Source organism: Condylostylus longicornis, unplaced genomic scaffold, assembly GCF_029603195.1.
Source record: "Condylostylus longicornis isolate FDR11 unplaced genomic scaffold, ASM2960319v2 ptg000048l, whole genome shotgun sequence".
In the NCBI taxonomy this organism is placed as follows: domain Eukaryota; kingdom Metazoa; phylum Arthropoda; class Insecta; order Diptera; family Dolichopodidae; genus Condylostylus; species Condylostylus longicornis.
Window position 1 is genome coordinate 12,671,703 of NW_026578017.1, and position 23,625 is coordinate 12,695,327.

At 25.1% G+C, this 23,625-nt stretch overlaps 3 protein-coding genes across 3 annotated transcripts in view; 2 read left to right on the plus strand and 1 right to left on the minus strand.

Annotated features, from left to right (window-relative positions):
* LOC129610862 (uncharacterized) overlaps positions 1–10,827 on the plus strand; it is a 35,277-nt gene extending 24,450 nt beyond the window's left edge. Inside the window, exons 2-5 of the mRNA XM_055523629.1 lie at positions 3,007–3,385; positions 3,932–5,007; positions 10,148–10,190; positions 10,680–10,827. Coding sequence (XP_055379604.1) covers positions 3,007–3,385; positions 3,932–5,007; positions 10,148–10,190; positions 10,680–10,734 — 1,553 coding nt within the window. The 3' untranslated portion in view covers positions 10,735–10,827. The remainder of the gene's footprint in view (positions 1–3,006; positions 3,386–3,931; positions 5,008–10,147; positions 10,191–10,679) is intronic.
* On the minus strand, positions 10,237–13,570 carry LOC129610958 (uroporphyrinogen-III synthase-like). The gene is made up of 2 exons (XM_055523811.1): positions 12,564–13,570; positions 10,237–10,730 (listed from the first exon to the last, which is right to left on the minus strand). The coding sequence occupies exon 1, from the start codon at positions 13,382–13,384 to the stop codon at positions 12,593–12,595; it is 792 nt and encodes a 263-aa protein (XP_055379786.1). The 5' UTR covers positions 13,385–13,570; the 3' UTR covers positions 10,237–10,730; positions 12,564–12,592.
* A 1,876-nt stretch (positions 13,571–15,446) lies between these two features.
* On the plus strand, positions 15,447–17,553 carry LOC129611023 (RNA-binding protein cabeza-like). Its single transcript, XM_055523929.1, has one exon. It carries the CDS (start codon positions 15,675–15,677, stop codon positions 16,890–16,892), a length of 1,218 nt encoding a protein of 405 aa, XP_055379904.1. The 5' UTR covers positions 15,447–15,674; the 3' UTR covers positions 16,893–17,553.
* The last annotated feature ends 6,072 nt before the right edge of the window (positions 17,554–23,625 follow it).

The following is a 23,625-nucleotide window of genomic DNA, read 5'->3' on the forward strand; positions in this document are numbered from 1 at the left end:
CACTGTTGAAATTAAAATGCAGCTTGCAAAATCTTTTAAGCATTAGGCCTTTCCATTACACGTTTGTGTATTAAATACTAAAGGGACTTTACTTTATACAGTCTGCATTATTATTTATATAGAGAACTCATGAGAATAAAAAAATTTTTTAGAATCCACACTAATTATTTAATATGACGATCACGTATTACGTATTTATTTTCTTCAAATGCATTAACGTTTTTTTATTATATAATAGAATACTTGATTTTGAAATTAATACTATGCGTGCAAAATTCTTACCGGTAAAAATTTCAAAGTAAAATTAATAATTTCCGCCACATTTCTAAGTGTCTTGATTCACGTTTTGTCTTTATTGAAAGTGAAAATTACAAAAAAATAATAATTAATATTGTCATCTAATTGAATTTCGAATTGCATTTGTCTGTCATACTAGATGTAAGAACTTTAATATCTGTAGCAAAAAAAATAACTAAAAAAGGCATAGAAAAACTACATTGCGTAATGTTCCCAGTCGTTATTTGCTTACTTTCTTTCAAGTTCATCTTGTAAAAATTTGACAAAACATATTTTTTTTTTACCAAAAATGTAAGTTCCTTTTTTGATAATAAATTTCATTTAAGTTAGAATTAATAAATTGGTCCTGTTTATGCAAATCTGCCAAAAGGAGATTAAAATAAAAACGAGAAAAAATAGAGTTGACCGTGTGACCCGTACGAATCTATTATCGTATGTGTGAATAAATATGCCATAGCTGACTATGGGACTGACTATAACTTTAAGTTATCATATTAATTTATGTAAAATTTCAGTACTGTGTCAATATTTTTTAAGATGGCCAAACTACTATTGAAGTTGTATGGCAGCTACCAGAAAGAGCCAAGCAATTTCAACGAATTTTATCAAACACATTGGTCCTACTAATTTATTCCTTTGTGTGAAATTTCAATACCGTAGCTTTTATAGTTTCTCAGATATAGCCAAATAACTTTTGAAGTTGTATGGCAGCTACCCGAACCAGTACCCCGATCATATCCAATTTAAATAGGATTCTAGCATTTACTATGTTGAACCATTTCTTATCGAACATACGTTCGTACGGGTATAATCATCTCACAAATCTAAATTTAAAATTCAATATTATTTCTGATACGTTACTAAAAATGACAATAAACGTTACTATTCTAACTTTTTATTATTTTCAGATTCAAGTGTTCAATATTATTTATAATAATCTTTAAAAATATACCAAAACTACGTGCTAAGGAAAATAACGAGAACTGTGGGTAACACTGTTGTTATATGTATACAAAAACATAAAAAGAACTCAAAAACTTGAACTAAAAAACTAGTTCAACTATTTGTAACGAAATAAAATTGTTTAAATTTTTTAATTTTCTCGTTCAACAAAACTTAACTTATTTCCGAAAATATGTGATGATTTTTTAAAACGGATGCAAAACAAATACGTTACAACTCGTTCGGTGGTCTGCATACACGGAATTAATTTTGAGGAATTAAATGTTTTAAAGGTTTTTTCGATGAAACAAGATTTTTGAGTTGCAATTCTTTTATACATCAGCGATTTACTTTTTTCAAGAGGTTGAATTAAATCGGAAGCTCATTTATTTTGCATCCGTAATAATTTGTATGTACAGTACGCACATTTCATGCATATGTGAATTATTGTTCTAAATATTAATTCTACCAAACAATTATTTTTATATTGTATTTCTGTTGCAGCCAAACTTTCAATGCTGAAAATTTTGTTTTTCACGTGAAGCAGATTTGGTTTGATGCTTTTTTCATAAAAACTTCTTTTCTTACTTTTCTTACAGACAGGAATCAATCTATGACAACATTCATTCAATAAATATTTTCTTCATCTCCTAAACTTATACAATTTATGATTTCTTTTACAATTTTTGTTTTTCTAATTTAATCTTTGCCTAAATTTATGCAAGATTTTCATTCTTTTTTTTCTTCTGTTTTGCGACATTCTTTTCTAAATGGGCTGGATATGTTTCTTCTTGTGTGATTTTTGACACATTAGCTATATTAAAGTTAATCATAATATCTTTGCTTTGAAAATTCCAAATTTTATTAACAAGCAAAAGCTTTGAAGAGAAATATATTTATACATTATGTATATAACGTATAATTTAGCCTTTGGAATTAAAGGGAGAAACACCGATTTAAAATTAAAAATAGTTAAAAATAAATTTGTAATTTGTAAAGGAATGCTACACAGAACGTGAAATTATTATCATTTACGAATGCTACACAGAACGTGAAATTATTATCATTTATGATAAGAGCCTTAAGAGAACTCATTTGAATTATTTGTTTGGAATTAGTTTATGATTTCGATCAACTCCAATATTAATAATATTCTGTTTTCTTTTTTTATAAATTTTCAAAAATTAATTCAAACTTTTTGCAGGTCAATAATCCAGAAGGAGTTGTTAAAATTTTGCGAAGATTGAGAAGAATTTTGAATGTAAAATAAGATTAAATTAAAACATCCTCTACCGTTTTCATGAAGTCAAGTAAAGTCAATCGCCACTGTACACATTCACAATACATACATAATTATTTTCTATGTAATAAACACACATTCATTCACTTGCAACTTCCACAGTGTTTTGCCTGCTATTGTATTCACAATTTTTTGATAATCCTTATCAAAATAAAGATAGTACGATTTTATCGCACATTCAATTATGATAGCAAATAGATACTCAGCCTTTATTTATCTTTATTCTTAATATTCAGTATTGCTGATTCTTTTAAACGTTATGATTAAATATTTAAAATAGAAGTAAATTAAATGAAATAGCGGAAAATAAGATGTTATAAAATGAATAAATTTCAAATTTTATTAATTATTCTCAATTCAATTTGTAATGGTTATTTTATTCTGCAAAAAAAAATTAAATAATTAAATTTTTAAAATTAATTGAATTGTAATTTTTTGATTTTTTTTCTTCCTGATATTCTTTTTAGTATTTGTTACTATAAATGCACAAACGGGTTCCATTTTGTCCACACAAATTAATTATAATGAAACAACAACAGAAGCAATTGAAACTTCGACAAATAGTGTAAATAAAAATTATAATAATAATAATGAAAGTGAATTAAATTTAGATAAGATTAATGAATCTACAATTCGCGTTACACAATCAAGTACTTTGCAAAAATTACAACTTTTAGGTCGAAATTCAATAGTTCCAAATATAATATCGTCTAAATCTAGTCATTGGGAACAAGAAGAAATAAACGATCAAAATCATCATGAAACTAATTCTTCTGAACCAGAAGAAAACTGGATAAATATCACTTTAGCCGGACCATATCCTGTTCCAACAAAGAAAATTTACAAGTAAGTTGAATTTTTATTAAAATTTCCATATTAACTTTAAATTTAAAATTTAAAGAAATTGGTGTATCTACTTACAATTTAAAATTTATCTATTTATATAAAAAAAAAATAAAATCACAATGATAAAATTTATGATATCGAAACTTTAACAGGTAATGGAAATACGTAATTAACAACTTTAATGATAGTAATGTACGAGTACATGTATACAAACTTATTTGTTTTTTACTATTTTCATAAAAATTGCTTATCACATTAAATTGTTTAAAGACCAACCTGAAATTAAAGGCAAGTTAAAATGTAGCTACATATTTTAAACTCGAATTTTAAACTCTAAGGCACACGTTAATAAATTTAATGCTATAGAGCATAGAGTGCTAGGAATTTAACGTACAGAAAAAACTGTTAAATGCAGACTCACAAATTATGTAGCTGACTGAAACTCAGATTATATTTTATATTAACTTTGTTTTGAACAAATACCCTAAGATAGTCAAATTCTTAGTGAAGTTATTTCTAAACTAATTGTTCGTTTTATTTTTTCAGTATTTCCATTGATTCTGGAAGTGATATAGAAATATATATCAGAAAACTTGATATTCATCCAACAAAAGATTTTCTTAAATTAACACTTAAACCAGAACAAAATGACATTAGTAATGGGAATAATGTAGCAATAATATCAGTTCAACCCCTTATTTTAACAGGATCATTAAAGGAGCAATTAAAATTAAAAGCTATCGAATGCACAAATGTACAAATAGAATTTACAGCTCTCGAACGTGATACTGATGATACAAAAAAGAATTATGAAGGTTTTTTTATATCATATAGACCATCTGGTGAAAAATTATTACCAGCTACATCACCACCTGATGTGACAGTACCATTTGATGAATTAGAAACTCTAAGTACATTATTAGTTGTAAAAAGATCAGAACAATATAATGAAACTTGGATTAAAATGAAAGAATTACTTTGTAATGCAACCAATCAATATTTACAAATATCATCAAATAATTATTTGGAACCATGTTATCCACATAATGTAACATTTACAACAGTTGTTCATTGTCCACAGAATTGGCCAAAATCATCCGATTGTATTGAATTATATTTTGCTGTACAATTATATCCAGATTTTAATTCTATTACAACAATAGATCCATTTAAATCAGTTTTATTTGTAAGAGAACCAGGTGGTTTAAATAAAACTTTATTATCTGAAATGTGGGATAAAACTGGTCGAATGATATTTAAACAAGCCGGTTATCCAGAATATGATAAAGCTAGTCCAAATGAACAGTTAATGATGTGGTTAAGTATTGGTGTTGGAATTATGTTAATAGTTTTTATTGTTGCTATAGCTCTCCTTAAATCTGATATAATTAAAAATAAATGGGTTGCTTTAGAGGAAGAGGAAAAAAAAGAATATAAAAATCAAAATGATATTGACATAACGATGTATCCTTCACCAGATCAAGTAGTTCCTGAATTGTTTCCTGGCCACCCAAATGTATATGGAAATGAAATTGGATACAATATTGATAATGGTCGAATACCATCTATTTCTGAAACTAGAATATCAAGAGATATTGAAAGTACTCAAATGATTGAAGAAGGTAAGATGAGAATTGAAAGTTCCAATACATAAATTCTCTGTAATTCGTAGTTACTTTTTAATAATTAACTTGTAACTACTTTCACTTACGTTTTTCCAAAATTTCCTTTTTGGAAACATATGCGATTTCTAATTTCCTTTATGATCTTATATAATATAAAATTTTCGAGTAATAAATTGCGCACAAATAACCAAAACGGTATTACTTTACAATTTTGTAGTAAGCTATAAGTATTTGCAGTAAGTATACTGATCGTTATTTGCAAAGTTGCGAGTCAAATATTTGGCATGATGTTTCAAATAAAAATAATTTTACTACACAAAACTTCGTTAAAAACTTTTGCTCACAATCGCAAGTATTTTTGTAAAAACAATGTTAAAAAATTGTAGGCTTACAATGATCTTTTTTTTATTTTTAATTAATTAAGCTATCACTATCTCGTAAACTAGACGACCTATACTATCTCGTCCATTAATATACATTGAAAATACAATTCATCTTTCCAATTGCCGTGTTTTTTATCGTACAACATAATTACTCTTCGTACAGTAGCTATTTTCGTTTGATGGTGTCTATATTACATTAGGTTGCTGTCGAAAGTTGCGACTGATTTCTGTAATCTGTTACGTTACTCCGTTTCAAAATTTAACGATACTCATATATTGAATTTTTTTAAATTATCTTAATGATAAAGTCAGTACATTTAACAATAGTCAAATCCTACAATTTCATTTGTAAATTAGAGACTACTTTGTGCTTTGAAAGGTAATATCTTATATATAATTTGAACTATTTCGTTGTTTTTAATTTTAATTGCCTGCTATTTGATTGAATACTATTCATTATACAAGATCTAATAAAGGGATTAATTAAGAAAGTACACAATACTACATAGGTTTCTTATCTAAATAATAATATATATTTTTGTTTTAAAAAAAGCTCGGTGAAAAAACACATTAATATTAAAATGTACTACATTAATAATAATATAAGAATTACTTAATTATCATAATAAATATACATACATATACGTATATATAGTTTCTGTATTTACCTACCTATTTATAAATATGAGTCCATCTATGAATATATTCACTTTTTTTATATGCCATCGAAAATTTATGGCGTTACTTGGCCATTGTCCAACAAATTTTTTTAATTTACTTGTAGCTAGAGAAATTTTGTTTTTTTTTTTTATTATTATTTTTTTTTTTTTAATAAAAGCACAAAAATTTTGTTCTTTTCTAAATTAATATGGAAATAAATTTCAAAAACCATAATTTCCTTTTTCCGAAAAATGATTTTTCAAAATATTTATTTCAAGGTTATTTTTTTTTTTTGCAATGTAAAAATAAACTAATTTGTTAACTTAATACTTTACATTTTATATAAATTTTAAAATAAATTTACTTTTAATTTATTAGATACTTAAAGAGCTAAAATTGACAAGAAAAAATTAGTTCCAGTATTTTATAAACATAAAGAAAAATGTTCATTTTATTTTTGAAAAGAAAGATTGCAGCCAGACTTCATTAACTATTATAATATATGTATTATGTTGTATTATACCCAACTAATTCAATATCACAATTACCAATTAAATATAACGGCTAGTAATTTTTTGAGGCAACTTCTAGGTTGAAATTTCGAAATTAATTAAAGGAAATTTTGTTTTACAAATATTGAAAGTATGCGGCAAGCAATAAAAATATTGAAACATTGCAGCAAAGAAATTCCTTTCCCTGGAAAAAAATTAATACAAGTAACTGAAATGTTTGTGATAATCAAAATATTTTAGAATCAGAATTAATAATTATTTGACCATCGAAATCATAATTAATTACTTAATCCTTACTTTACCTAAAATTTTTTTACTTTAATAAAGTTTTCAATTTCACTTGAAAAATAGTGATAGCATACTAAATCTTCATTATCGAAAACTTCATTAAGTATATTGATAAAACCTTAAAGCTATAACTAAAATCTTGTAGACAATTTTATATTCTTTTTATTATTGAAAAAATATAATTAATATAGACCAAGAAATTTTTCTGCATGAAATACAAAAAGAAAAAAAATATATATTATAAATTAAACTAAATACTAGTATATTCTAATAATTTAAGGTCATCGTATCCATTCTAAAAAAATTTTAATTAAATTACTTTAATTATCTATCGAATTTTCTATCTTCTTTTTTATGAAATAATATTTTTTTTTAAGATTTTGATTATTTTTTATTTTATTCTCCACTGTGATGCTACTAGATATTTTCACTCATCTAAATCACTCATTTAAATCTAAAATTATTAAATTAAAAATTTCTATATTCATAATAGCAAGTAGTGCCTTATATATTTTAATTTTTTAATGAATTAATAACCTTGGCCACATTTAAAAATTTCCAAAGAAAAAAAAAATGAAATAAAATTAAAAATTTTTGAATAGAAATGAACACAATTTTATCTACTTATTTATGTAAATAGAAAGTTCTATTGCTTAAATATATCAAACTTTTTCAGAAAGCACAAAGAAAAGCATTTTAATGTGCCAGGCTATTTTTCTTTTTCATTTGAATTCAAAAATTTTTAAATTTATTTGTTTTCTTTTTTTTCTATTTGAATAACATGAATGTATTCTTTTTAGAATTATACGTTAAACAGGTTGTTATATTCTATTGCGGATACAGTATAGTATGTATTTATAATAGTGGGCGGTTTGAAGAGAAAATTTTCAATTTTGTATGATAATAAATTAAAACACACATGTAAAATTAAAAAACTAATTAATATTCTAACAATTCTCTTTGACCCATAACATTCTTATATTATTGTATTTTTCTGTTATATTATTTACTTACTTTTATCTTACTTGTATACCATTATTTTCAAAAATAATTTTAAGATAGTGAAAGTAAAACATATAGCTATACCAAACCTAAGGAAAATTGTGGTGAATTTTTTTACTTTTGATGATTTATATTAAAAAAATTGAAGTCAACATATTCTAGTTGCCATCACTTTCATCTTGTTGTAGTTTGCACAAAGTACCAGCCATTTTTGAGGCATCGAATACACAATATTATATTAGAACATTATAGTTCCTATAACAAAGCAAAAATTAATGGAAAAATTTATAATTACAGAAATAATACTGTTGATTTTACTCGCATTTATATTAAATTTATATTTATACTTACTCTTAGAATTGAAATAGAAAAATTAAGTGCAGTCTCCATAATTCCACTAGAGTAAAAGTATAATTTTAATTTAAAAAATAAAATTAGATCTAATAAACACCTTTAGGCATTCTGTGATAATAAGGGTATTCTCATAAAATTAGCCTGAAAATTAAATTAACTTACATTCTTATAACAGAATAGCTAACAGAATTATAGCTATTAAACTAGAAATTGATCTATCTATAACTGGAAATACTTACAACTATTTAGAGAAAGAAATTGTTTATCATTTTAACTTTTCGTGACTACCAAAGTTATAATTTGCGTGCAATCCAATATTTTAGAAAATTTTTTTATAAAAAACAATGGGATTTTATGAAACTGAATTTTGTTTAAACTATTCTATTGTCGCAAGTACTATAGTTTAAACAAAATTTATGTTAAGGAACCTAAATATTTTAATACTTATCTTGCCAAACACTTATATATATATACATATATAATTATCGTCATGTATTTGTATATGAAACAGCATATACAAAAAGAAAATACATTAAAAACCTGAACCAACCTCAACAGAATATTTAAATAATTACGTTAAATTTGTTGCCAAATAGCCTATTTATATCTTTTTTCTATATATAAATTTGAGCTAAATTAAAAGGTATCAAAAATTAAATATTCGTTTTGCAATCGTTTTCTACATAAAACATTTAGACCAAAATAAAAGAAGTTTTAGTATTAAAACATAAACTCTTCAAACTAATTTCTATATTCTGATTTAATAAACCATGAGTCTTTTGTCCTAATAAAGCTCAATGCCATAAAGGGTATTGACGGCGGATTAGAATTTTATCGTTGTAAGGTAAAATGACACAAAAAAGTCATATAGAATTTAAAGTTTAGTTGGTAAATATTTATAGAATTCAGTCTTAAAGGAGGATGTTCAATTTTCCTGACAGTTTAGTCCTATAAATCTTATTTCCTATGAAATTGGCTAAATTATTTCGTGACTTCAAACTATTATTTATGATTTGACACCAACATCTTTACACTAACAGTTCAATTGAATCTAATTTTTAATTTTTTAATTTAATTATCTTTGCTTTTAAAAAGGATCTGTCTTTATGCACTTTTATCATAAACACTACGTTTCGATTCACATTTCTTTACTTTGCACCTAATATTGATTTGAAATAAAAATTAGAGATGCGTTGAGCTAGGTGTCACAACATAAATTTTGTAGATCATACAGCTTTTTTTTTAATTTTATATCATTAATTTAATCTTTTTACGACAAATAAAAAAAATATAAATAAATAAAATTTATATTTTTTTCGTAATTTATATTTTATGTTATTTTTATTCTGTATGTAAAATATATACCATCTGCACATAGAAACAAAAGTTTGCATAAATATCATATATACAAAACTATATACGTATGTACGCGGTATATGAATATTAAGTCCGTAATAAAAATTCATGTTTTTGTGGTATTCACCGGCCGCGTAGTTTTTGAAGAAAAATAGGACTAAAGTAAGAATTTTCTGAAGCGGGACAGTATTTGCACATATAACATAATTCAGTAATAACAGTTCATAAAATGTATTGAGTTGTTTGAAAAAGTTACTGTAATTTCGATGTTAATTTAAATAAAATATATGCTATTGAGCCTTCAATGAAAGTTTTTATTTTAAGTGCTTCTAAAACTTACTTTTTACACAATATTATAATTAATTATTACTAGTATATTGAGAACACTATATTATTTTTACAAACTTCTTCTAATTTGAATAAAATATATACAATTTTAATAAATTGAAAGAATGAGATATTTTAAAAATAGAATATTACGTAGAAAAGTTTTGTAAATAATTACATTAAAATTATAAATATAAAAATAAAATTGAATAAAAAATTTTTCAATTATAAAATTGCATTCACTTTTATTTTTAGGAATTAATCCATCATTCATTGAAGATGAAGAAGAAAGAGTAGGGTAAGTTAAAGAAAATAAAACAAATTTTTCTTTTACTTTCGTTCTCTGTTAATATTTATTTAAAAAAAACTTAAATTACTAATTATATAGCTTTAATTGTTCGATTACATCGCAACCTCTCGAATTTTAATATACATAATATACATTATTACAATATATTGCAATATAACATCATTTTAAGTTTAATAAAAATGTTAATGCCAATCTTTTACTGAATTGTAATTAAAATTATTTCATAATTAAAGTACGCTTATTAAAGGACCATCTTAATTTTAAACAAAATGATCTATTAATCTAATTTAAAATATTTTAATTTGATTTATCAATTAGAGTTGGCAAAAAAAATTACACATTTATTAACAATATTCGTAACCATAATTACTGATTTATAACAAAACTTAATCGCAAAGAAATTTTTTCTATTAAAGAGCTTTGTATTGACATTAAATTCAATATTAATTTTAATTTTATTGCTTTTCTTTTTTTTAGTTCAGTATTTCGAATGAGAATAAATGGAGTAAGTAGAGATGAAGCTAACACCTGAAAAGTGAAAAAAAATTTAAAAGCTATTATTTAATATTTATTTGTTTAACCTATTTACAATAAAATAATAAAATCAATTTTTTATCTTATGATTTAATAAGTACGGCGTTTTCCTTAAACTATCACCCCAATAAAGCATAATTAAATACTGATTGAATTAAATTGCAAAATTTTTCTTCTTTAGCCTGAAGGATATTTTTATTTTAAATAAAAATTTTCAAAACATTTTCAAATTGTCTTATAAAAAACATAATTATTAAAATTATCGTAACATTTTCTGAAAATTTGAGTGAATTTTCTTTAATTTGAACAGGAACTTGAATAGTGCATTATAACTTGTAAGCATCTGTTCAATTGCATCAAAAATTGATACCAATTCTAAACGATTTCAGAAATATTGCCATCTTCTAATATTGTTTAATTAAAAACTATCATAGAGATTTGAAAAATTTTGAAAACAACATTTCAAAACATCAAGTATAAACACTGTACTCATTTGGTAAACTGTTGTTGTTTTTTTAATTCAAACACATAAAACCTATATAATTATAACATATAAGTACTTATTGTAACCTATAAAAGTATATACAATACTTTTATTCAATTGAACTTAATTGTATAATAATAAAACTTAAACACAAAATTTTAAATATGAACTTCAATAATAAATTGTAATAGTACATACTTAAATATTAAATAATATAAGTAATTAGTAGTATCAAGTCATTTGCTAGTTAATTTTAAAATTGAACAGTAAATTCGAGAAAGTTAAAAATATGTAGGTAGATTTTTATAAATCTGCAATATCTTTTTAATTAATTCTTAATACGTTTACAAATACTTATTTACTTTAAAGATTAGAAATTTTCGGAAGGATGCCGGACAAAATAATAGTTTTCAAAAGGTAAATACTTTATAGATCTTTACTTTGTATAGCGAAATGCATACAAATTTAAAGTGTGTTATTTTTTATCAAATAAGAATAAATTTTTAATAGTTGCGATTTTTCCATAAAAAGCACCATCATTAAAAATTTGAGTTTTAACATTCAAACAATATTTTTTTATATTTGTTACTTTTTTGATTTTAGGCAAATATAAAATATATAAGAAAATGGACTCACAATTATTTAACTAATGCCGAATATGTCGATAACGATATTTTAAATTAAATATGCTGGTACCTACATAATATCATTTACATAAATTTCAAAAATTTCAAAGGTTTTTCAAGATATTAGCAAAAAATCCGTATAAAATTAAAAATTTCCAAAGTCTAAAAATAAAATTTCGTAAAGAAAATAATTTTTTTAGCATTTATTTAATATCAAAAGCTAAAGTCTAATAGCAGTTTGCCATACGTTTCAAAGTTTAAATTTTGTTTTTAACTTATAACAAGCTTTTTTAAACTTTTCGTTTTTAAGAAATGTATTACTAATTCTGTATAAAAATAAGTAATCATCCATTTATTATGAATTATTAAACGTACGTGAACACCTACGACAGCATAATTATTTTTGGATATAATGTTAAAAGAAAAGTATCTCTGCAAATAAAATTTCATTTTAATCTCCTTTAGAAAATTTTAAAACTTAAATAAAATTTTTTTAATGAATTGAATTTTTATTTGGTTTTTAGCATTCGATATATTTTATTTTTAGAATTTACATAAAACAAATTAGATAGATACTAGTACGTAAGTGAAATAGCTTTGTATTTTTGTAAAAAGTGTCCTACTTAAATTAATATTAAAACTAATTACTAAGAAATTGAAAAAATGTTTAATTAAACATTAAGAAAACATAGGCAAAATTAAAGTCAAGAAACTTACCTATAAATATATATATTTTAAATTTCAAGTTATTCTTCATCTTTAGGCTCATATTTTGGTCTACAAGCATTAGGATCAATTAAAACTTTTATTAAACATTCAACAGTTGGTTTTTCAGCTACTTTATATACATCTAAACCTTTATTTTGAATTGCCCGTCTTGTGCTAGGCCCGATTGCAACTAATTTTTTCTTTTCCATGCTTAAATTATTTTTTGTAAACCATTCGTAAGTACAATCGACACCTGAAGGACTGAAAAATGCAAGATATTCCACATTTTCGGTATTCATAGCATTTTTTAAGTTTTCATCTAAATCAGGATGACACACTGTTTCATACACTGTTAATGGTTCAAAAGTAAATCCTACAGCAAGTAATTTAGCCAACAGTGTATCCGTCCTCATATTTCCACAAGGATATAGAAAAGGTTTCTTTTTATCACCCTCAAAATTTTCTAATATATAATCTGCTAAAGTACCACTGGTACCAGTTTCTTTTCCCTTTGTGTACAATTGATTTAAATTCATCATTGCTAAATGATGTGTGGCTTCGCCAACCGAATAATTATGTAATTTTTTCCAACCTTCTGGGATAGGAGCGTTTCCTAAAGCTTCTCGAATTGCATCCACAGAGCGAGGTGATGTTAAAATTAATCCTGAATATTTTTCGGAATCATTTAATCTTTCTTTAAGTACATCTAATTGCCGAAATGCAAATCCCAATGTAGGCACGAAAACTGGATTTAATTTATGCTTTTTTAATTGTTCAACATATTCTTCAGTTGATTCAGATTCAGACTTAAGTATAATTACTGATTTCATTTTTTATAACTTTCGTTAAAATTTTTGTACGACAATAATTGAGATATAAAATTTTTGGTTAAATTCTGCTCAAAATAAGTATATTCCAATAATATTATATTTTATTCCGCAAAAAATACGTTATTATTAACCGAATAGAAAACACCTGCCGATTTTAAATATATGACTGAAAGAATAATTTTCACTTTATTTACATTTACATTTAGAAAATAATTTAAACCAAATCAAAATTCTAATTTTAAACAGTAAACAGAAATGTGAAAAAAAAAAGTTGCACAAAATTTCATTGACATTTAAAATGTCAAAATCGGGGATAGCTATACCCACAATAAATGTCATTTTTTGATTACTTTACAGAATCTTATGTGAGTAATAAATAAAGAGTAATGTTTAACGATGTAATTTGCCACGTATAAAAAATGTTCAGCAGAGGTTTGAAAAGAGATTAAATTTGAAATTGAAAACAGTAAGAAAAGAACCAATAATAATTTTCATTAAAATTTGAATCTTTATATATTTATTTGTTAAGTTGCTAATTTATTTGTTTAATAGTTGGGTTTGTTAACCCACAGTTGAGGCAAAGTTGTTTCGCACTTGATGGATTTCGCAGTCAAAATTGCAACTCAACTATGACCTATGATTAGAGAATAAATGCCCTTTCGAGCAGTCGGTTATAACAAATCTGTCAAATTACAATAACAAAAAAGAACTTTTATTTTGGACTAATTTTCTATTTTCATATCTTATGTATTTTTATGATAAAAGTGAGCACTTTCTTAGCTAGTTAATGAGGTTAGTACAATCGTTCGTTCGTTCGAATTTTTACACAATTGGCTGTCGCGAAAAATAAGTCGTATCAATTTCCTTTTCACTAATTCCGAAGAACTGACTATGTAATTTATTTAAAAAAAAATGTTGAAAAGAATGAACCAATTACACAAACTTCCTTTAATTATCTGACAGAGCTCTGACTTTACGTCAAAATTTCATAATCTTATTACGAAAATTGTGTATAGCCGAAAAAAATTAGCTTATTGCTATCAGGAGTTCTCACAAAAAATTAATTTTCGGCTTTGCATTTAAAAAATCTGTCAGTAAATCCGACAGGGAACAAAATAACTTTAAGAGCCTGATCGTGTACCTCGATATTTTACTCGCGATGTGAAAAGAAAGTGAGTAGCTATAATATATTTGAAAAATGTAATTTTCGAGTGAGAAGAATTATTTTGTATTGCGTATCTCGTAACAGAAGTAGATGTTTTTGTAAATTTATTCGCCTTGTTTTTAGAAGTGAATTGTATAGTCGGTAATTTGACAAAAAATGCAAAAATTTAATTGAAAAAATGAGTAATTTTATTGGAAAAATGAAATATTCGTTACAAAAACGGAGAGTTCTGATTTGAAAGTGAATGAAAATCAAGATTGGGCTGAAACTTTTTTGTCGTATATAAAAAAGTACTTTAGTGAAATTGAAATTTTTAGTTGAAATTTATTTCGGGTGTCACTGAGTAAAAATCTATCTTTATAGTAAAAATTGCTGTTATATAAAATAAGATTGGCGTAAGATTGGTAAAGTATTTAATGAATGCAAAAGATCTTTTTTATTTTTAAAACACTAACAATGTTCGAAAAAAAGGAAGTCTTGCGTCACTTTTATTATGCTAATGGAGATGAATGGTAATATAATAATAGTATGCATAAATTTCCTAGAATTAGAGTATTGTACAGTTCAAAATAAAATCTTTGAATGTCTCGTTTAAACTTTTGACGATTTTGCCATTCACGCTAGAAAAAATCTTAAGCCTTTTGCGAAATGGATTTTCATAAAAATTTTAATTTGTAATTGGTTAAGATAACACACAAGTTTACATATTTGTCGTATTTTTTTTTAATTTGGAACCACACTCTACCCAGAACAGCAATCATTCTCTTCCGATCCGAAATATTATGCAATCCGAAATATTGTGTGTGGCACCGATTTTTAATGATATTATTAATTTTTATTAGTTGCTACTGTTACACATAAGTAATCATTTCTGATAGTAATCGGTTCGTGCCGCCATTGAAATATGCTATGACAAATGTCAAGTATATAGATTAATAAAAAAATTTTGTAAAGCATGCAAACAAAGCAAAGTATATTCCCGGGTTACATTTTGAAATAGAATATTAAGAACATTTTCAGTATTTTTAAATACTGGATAGAAAAATTGTTGAAAGAATCGAATTAATAGTGTTTTGAAAAAAATAATTTTACGACCGCCGACTTGTTTCTTAAAGAAAACTCAAAATGAGTTCAGGGCAAAAATTTGGTCGAGGAGATTATAGGAGTGGTAATGATATGCAGGCAAACTACGGAAACAATTCTGGTTTTCGTAAGGGACCTAATCAAAGTTATGATGGACAAAATCCTGGTGATTCAAGAAACTTTAACAAAGGTTTTGGTTCAGGTGGCTATGGTAATTCTGGTGGACAAAAAGGGAACTTTTATAATAAAGGTGGAAGAGGTGGTGGTGGAGGACATGGAGGTGGTGGTGGAGGCGGCGGTGGCGGTGGTGGTAATGATATGATAATTCAAGATGATACAATTTTTGTTTCTGGAATGGATTCGGCGATAACAGAATCTGATATACATAACCATTTTGGATCGATTGGCATCATAAAAAAAGACAAGAAAACACTAAAACCGAAGATTTGGTTGTATAAGGATAAAGAAACCGGTGTTTCTAAAGGTGAAGCGACCGTTACATACGATGATGTAAATGCTGCGCAATCTGCTATTCAGTGGTTTGACGGTAAGAATTTTAGGGGTTCAACCATAAATGTATCACTGGCACAACGTCAAAATAAATGGAATCGTGGCGGCGGAAATAGTCGTAAAGGAGGAGGCAATTTTGGTAATCGAGGAAATAGTAGTGGTGGAGGTGGCGGTGGTGGTGTTGGAGGAATGGGTGGAATGGGCAGTATGGGCAGTGGAGGTGGTGGTGGTCTTGGTGGTAGTATGGGTGGTGGTGGCGCTGGTATGGGTGGTGGGGGCGATGATTATCCACCGAGAAACAATGATTATCGGTCATATGATCGCGGTCATGAAGATTCTTATAGAGATGAACGACCACCTTATAAAGACGCTAACCAAGGAAATCAAAGCGGTAAAAGCTCATTACCACAAAGAGAAGGGGATTGGAAGTGTAACGATTGTAAAAATACAAATTTTGCTTGGAGAAATGAATGTAATAGATGCAAAAATCCAAAACCAGAAGGGGCTCACAATAGCTCAAATGATCAATCATCAAATTACTCAAATAACTTCCGTGGTAATGGTGGTAGCGGTGGAGGTGGTGGCAATAGTGGAGGAAGTGGAGGAGGTGGTGGAGGTGGTGGCGGCGGTGGAGGTGGAAGAGGAGGCGGAAGTAACTACAGCAAAAATAGCGGCAGCTTTAATAAAGGGAGAAATTATGGCCCAGATAAACAGAAAGGTTTTGGAAATTTCCGTTCAAAACCTTATTAAAAATGAAAGAAAAACTTAATTATATTACTTTTTTTAAATATTAATTTTATATTGATTAATAATCATTAATAAAATATTAAGAATTGTGTCCCAAATTGACATTCTGAACCATAAGAAAAATTAATATAAAATAAAGCCAAGTAAAAACAATAAAGTTTATCGTTTAACGTAATTAGGTAAAAGAACTAGTTGATTTCACACACGTTTTAAAGAAATAAAAATTTTCATTCATTATTGTTTTATAAATGCTTGAATTTCACGAAAAATTTTAATTTTTTTAACTTTCAAATGTTGCTCACAATATGCCGATAAATTATAAAAAGATATGTGTAAGCAAATTAAATACATATGAAATTCTAAAATTTTAAAATCTTGATACATTTCCATAAATTTATTTTATTTGCATATTGGTAGCTTCGTTTTTTTATCTTTAATAGAAAAAGTTAGCTTAAAGCTCAAATATTTTATTTAAGACTGAAGCTATTTTAAACTAAATTATATTATTTTACATCATTTTTAAACTTGGCTTGTTTAAAGAAGGAACAATAATGTTTAAAATTAAAAATTATAAAAAATTGTTCTGTAGGAATAAATTACCACAAAAATTTCACATGTTTATTTGGCTTTCGAGATTCTACAATAAATTTTTGAATAGATTGAAGTTTCATTTGAATAATTATTTGAAATTCATTTGAGGTGTTAAAAATTTAAACTAATTTACAAATATGCAGAATTATTCTGTGTTCATTTTATATTTTTACATAATTATTGCAATATTCAGATTTATTAATTTTAAAATAAAAATGAGCATTGTTTAGAATAATTGGCGCTACTTCCATTTTGTAAATTATGTATTACATAAAATAATTTTAATAGCTCAAATGTAATCTTACTTTAAATATTTAAATTTAATTTGTAGGCATTGGATACATAAACCTAGAAAGAAATCCAACAAATTCATAATTATACAGTAGAAAACATTTGATAGAAGTAAGTAAAGTAACGTAAGTAAGATTTCGTAGTAAAACTAAGATTATTTTAAATTTAAATGAAAGATTACTAAAATTATTTATATTTAATTAATATAAGAAAATAGCATAAACTTATAAATATATGTATTTATTGATAATATGTACATTTGCATATAAATATGTGTATGTATGTATGTATACGAAATGTAGTTTGCTCAAGTAGAAAGTTAGACCAAATGACCAATATGTTATACATATGTATATGTAAATGGAAGGGTTGATTAAATATAAATCGATATAAAAATCGATTATTGAAGATAAATGAGCCTGGATTCAAAATTTATTAAAAGGAAGGAATATCAAATACAGGCAAAGAGAATTTTAGATTACAGTACATGTACATAATGTGTACATATCTTGGAATGGCTTCAAAAACTTTAAAATTTTCCAAAGCTAATTTTCCAAAACTTTTTTACAAAGAGAAAATCGGTTTTATAATGTAACTTAATTTATATTTCTGTCTGAAAATTGAGTTATTTTAAATTTATGCAATTATTTTTCAGTCAAAATTTGTCTTATTAATTAATATTATTATATCTTCTCAAAATTTGCAAAAATTTGCGCATGACCATGACATTTGTAATACACTTCCTTACATTAAATGATTAGGACATAAAAAAGTATGAAATCTAATTCCGATAGACCGAATAAGCACTTACTTATATTGATAAGGATATTCTTAAGTTTACTCTGACACAATTGAAACAATTATACCTTAAAAATTGTTATTAAAACCCTTAACAATTTGAAAATTTTTTTTTAAAACACGAATTTAAAATTTGCACGTACAAACTTATGTTTATACATGTGTATATGTATGTAAGAATATTTTGCTTTATTTAAATTTGTGATTTTAATATAATATGTGTTACGTTTAACATGTAACATTTTAAATGTTTTGAACACTGTGAATCAAAAAGACTTGGCTGGGCTTCCCGAAACCAATGTTTAGTAATTTAATTTGTTCAAAGTTAAATCAAACACAAGAGGGCCAACATAAACAGTTTCACATTATTTAAATTTTTGCGTGTAACCTGTGTGATATAATCGTGCTTTAGAGACTAGTTTGTTTAGAAATTTCGAATCAGTTACACACATAAAATGTTACATATTCTTACAATATAGTTTAAGTTTTGTAAGAGTCTAGTTTTGTCCCATTTACAATTTGTGTTAATTTATTTTATTTATTTATTTATTTATATGTTATTTATTAAAAAAGAATAACTGACGATTTTAAAAATTTTATTAAATTCATTTTTTTGAGCTATTGAGTTACTAAATTATGTTAGAATCAAATTGAAATTTGTTCAATAACTTAATCCATGCTGAAGATTTAAAATTAAATCGAAACGTTGGTGAAAAGTTAAAGAACATTGCTTTATTTGTCCTACACCAGACTACACAAAAAATTTTAAATATTAAGAAAAATGCCGCGAAAATGTAAAGATGAAAGATGTATCTCAGGTATGAAAAAATAAAACATGTAAGCGTACATATAGGAAAATAATATCATATTTTTACTTTTAGGGAATAAATTAACAGTTCATTTTCTAAGAAATGTAATTGCAGCAAGAGGAGTGCTTCCAACACTACTAACACGAATCTTAAGTCTTGGGCGATATTGGTTTTATACTACCGGATCTGGTTGATCGCAGTTAGATGGTTATTTTTGTCGTTATACAATTTAGGCACTTACAAAGTGTAAAATAAAATACGAGTATGTATGTTGATGAGTACAAAATATAAGTGTAGTTTATATTTTGAATGTATGCACGTGTGTGTGTTTGTTTAGTTACATTTGTAAAAGTAATGTGTATTCAGATCTGAAATCCAGGAGGTGACACCCATTTTAATAAGTATGAGGCTAATTATTACATCTGTGCTTTTAATTGAATTAGCAATTGAAAAACTTCCTTTTCACATCAAATATGAGTAAAATACTAAAACTTAATTGTTTCTAAGCTTGTAAAAAATTAAACTAAATTATTTATTAATTTTAGGAATATTTTTTACTTAAAAATTGAAATGTAATGCATCAGACAAATCGAAAATTATATTAATAACAAGATTTAAGAATTTAAAAAAAATGGAAAAAAATGGTTCTATATTTTTAACGTATGTATGTATATATGTACTTATGTATGAATGTGCATATAAAATTTTGATTGATATTTATTATATAAGGTTTTATTTTTTTTTAAGACTGGGTATTTGTCTTAAATTTGTGTAGTGCCTGTAAAAGGATTCTGTATAAATAGAATTTTCAAAATGGTATATAGAAAAATTTCATATGAAAAAACCCTAATATCTATTTTTTTTTTGTCGGGAAAATGGCTCATTTTTTTCATGATAATATAAATTTGATTTTTTATGATATTATAAAATGTCAGACAATGAAAAATGAAAAGAATTTCTAAAAATTATAGAGGAGCAGTTTTGAAAATGAACACCTGACAAAATACATTACATTAAACATATTTCATTTTAATGATATTATGTTGAGATCCTATGTTAATGGTAAATATTTTGTACATATTATAAAAGCAAAAGAAATAGAAATAAAAAAAGGAACATAAAATAATGTATTTCTATTTTTTAGTTTACAAAGAACATGTTTTTTGCATTCATTTTTATTTCAAGCTTTCGTAGACTTTATATTTTGAGTTTTATAATAAAGCTTGTTTTTTACTCCACTTCCTTATGAGGAAGACTAGAGTAAAGAACATTAGAGAAAAATTCAAAAATTTTTATTGCAATTAATAGCAGAAACCTACCAAATTTAAATTACTATTAATTTTTTATTTATTTTATAATCTACATACTTGTAAGTGATAGTATTTCTAAATTTTTTCCAAATTATATATTTCAAAATTTTTTGAAATGTGGGAATGTGAGTATTTCCTGTAAGCCTTCGATATTGAAATAATGTTTAAAATCAAATCTTATAAATCGATTAATTTAAACTTCTAATCCTTTTATGTTCTACCGTTCTTAGAGTGAAATATGTCATGTAATAATTTTTAGGAAGTGTCAAAAAATAAAATTATTTTTAATTTTTGATTTTATTAAAATAATTTGTTTTTAGACTAGAACCAGTGGTCGAAGTGGGATACTCAAAGTGGTGGGATGGTAAAAAAAAAATTAAACAAAAAAAAAAAAGTATTATTTTAGTTATTTTTTAAAAAAATAACTAAACAAAATTTACCAAAATTTGGAAGTAAACTAACGAGAATATTAACATATATTCAAATTTAAATCAACTAAAAATTGAATCAAAAACTGTGCAAATTGTTACCAAAGAAATGCATAGACTATACTATGTAGTAACGAAAATTTCATTAATAGAAAAAAATTATACGCTACTATTTGAAATTGGTCTCATTTAAAATTACATATATTTAATTTTTTGTTAAAAAAATTTCTAAGATTCATTAGAAAATTTTCTTAAATATTAAAAAACATGTTCCGGAACGCATTTCTCTCCTATTAAGTAGTGGGATGGATTTCCAATTATTTAAAAGTACTGGGATGGCATCCCACTCCATCCCGCCTCACTTCGAGCACTGACTAGAACATAAACGCGTTATTTCAATTTTTTATATTTTTTATCTAAGAGTTCACATCTGGTTGGTTCATGTGATCATTGCTCGTAATGTTACTATTTCTATTACCGTAACTTTGTTGCATTTATTCTATAAAATAATTGCAATGCCAAAATTAAACGTTCGAAGATTTGAAATTGAATCTGGATATTAATTGAAATATATTGAAATATTTGAAATACATTACAAGAATAAATATTGAAATAAAAAAAATATTCATATTTTTTTATTGTTTTTTTTTTTAAAGAAGTCCTCTTACAACACAAAGAAATCTAGATCATCAGCTCATATATACAAAGCTTTATTTCGCTCTTACATGCTCTTACAACAAATTAAAAAACAAAATTTTTTTTTGAAAAAATATACTCAACAAAACTAACTTTACGCTTCCTTTTGCATTAAACTTTTCCGACATTTCTAAATAATAATAAAAATCAGTTGTCTTCTGTTCAATATCTTTGAATTAGAATTTATTTTCTGTAATTCTACTTCGAATTTGAAAATTAATGAATTTCAAAGCACAGTCTTTCAATTATAAAACTATACGTATCGTGATTTACTTTTGCTTCACTAGATTATAGAAATATATATGTAGTTGTAAAGCATTCATTGTAGTGGAACTTGTTACTTTATCCTAGATTCTAGATACATTGCTGTTTATAGATAGTAGAGCTAATAGAAAAATTTTAATTTTCAAAACTCTTATTTTGAAAAAAATTATTAAAAGTTTTTTGTGCAAAAATCTTACAAAAAGAATAACTTAATTTTTATTGAATAATGTGAATTATATTTTTTTTGCCATGAGGCACTAAATATGCATACTCGTAAGTTTGTAGATAAAAAACAAATCTCCAAACAACATCTCGTTTACTGTGTATGATCGACTAATGACTTGTACAACTAGATATATTACATTATGTAAATCATATGGAAAATACAAAATTAGTTATGTGAAAAATTCTAACTAACATCCTTCCTAGTTTTTAATTATGTAAGTATGTGTGTATGCATATGTGGGTTTGAAAGTATTTATAAAATAAAGTCTAAGCTAATTTATAAGAACAAGACAGTGTTAGATTATATGATAAGACAAACGAAAATTCACAAGAGAATTTTTCATTTTGTTCCTGAAGCTCTTAAAGGTTTAACGCCAATAAATATGCATTTTTATTGAAAATTTGGAAAATTTTTTAAGGGTTTTCAAATTCTAGAAATATTGACACTTAAAAGTGTTAACAAAATATGTTTTTAAGCCGATTTTAAATTTATTTAAACCAAATTTAAACTTATAAGTTTGATTAAAAATAAATTATAAGAAAGATTGGGATTATAAATTTTATTATACAAGCTGAAAATAAAAAAAATAATATTATAAAATGATTTTGAAAAACAGGTACTTTTACTTTAAGCATTTTCAATTTAATTTTCAAATTTCGACCAACATAGTCATTTTTGCTAGTTTTATATTATGCAGAATATAAAACTTATATGCATATACATTTATTATATTACAATTTCATAAATTACATTTTACATTTCTATTTAAAGGCGAAATAAAAATTAATCAGGTGCCTGATTCCTGTGTATGTAATATTCTAAAAGTGATTTTTAATCATCCGTACATGTTTTATGAAAACTTTTCCATTATTTTAACATTATTGTCTTCATGTTGTAAGCATTTCTATGAAACCATGCAATTTAGAAAGTTTTGTGGTAATACCTACATCTACATATGATATGGTAAAAAAATTAATACCTTGCATGAGGGCCTTTAATAAAAGATTCCATAGTAAGGAAATGCATAATAGATGTATTGTACGAGTATTAAGTGAAAAGTGTTCAACTAGAAAACAATATAATTTTTAAAAATTTTAAAATTACATAAATATTTTTTATAGCATTCTTTTGAATTTTTTAATTGGTTAAAAATTTTCATTTCAGACTTTCTTCCTAAAAAAATATTTTACTTTGCAGTGAAAAGTTTTTTGGTTTATATGAGCAACAAATTCAACAAGCTGATCAATATCATTTTCACCAAAATCTTATATACAGTGAATATCAGTTAGAAATCAGGAAAAAACAGTGTAGGTACTTACAAAA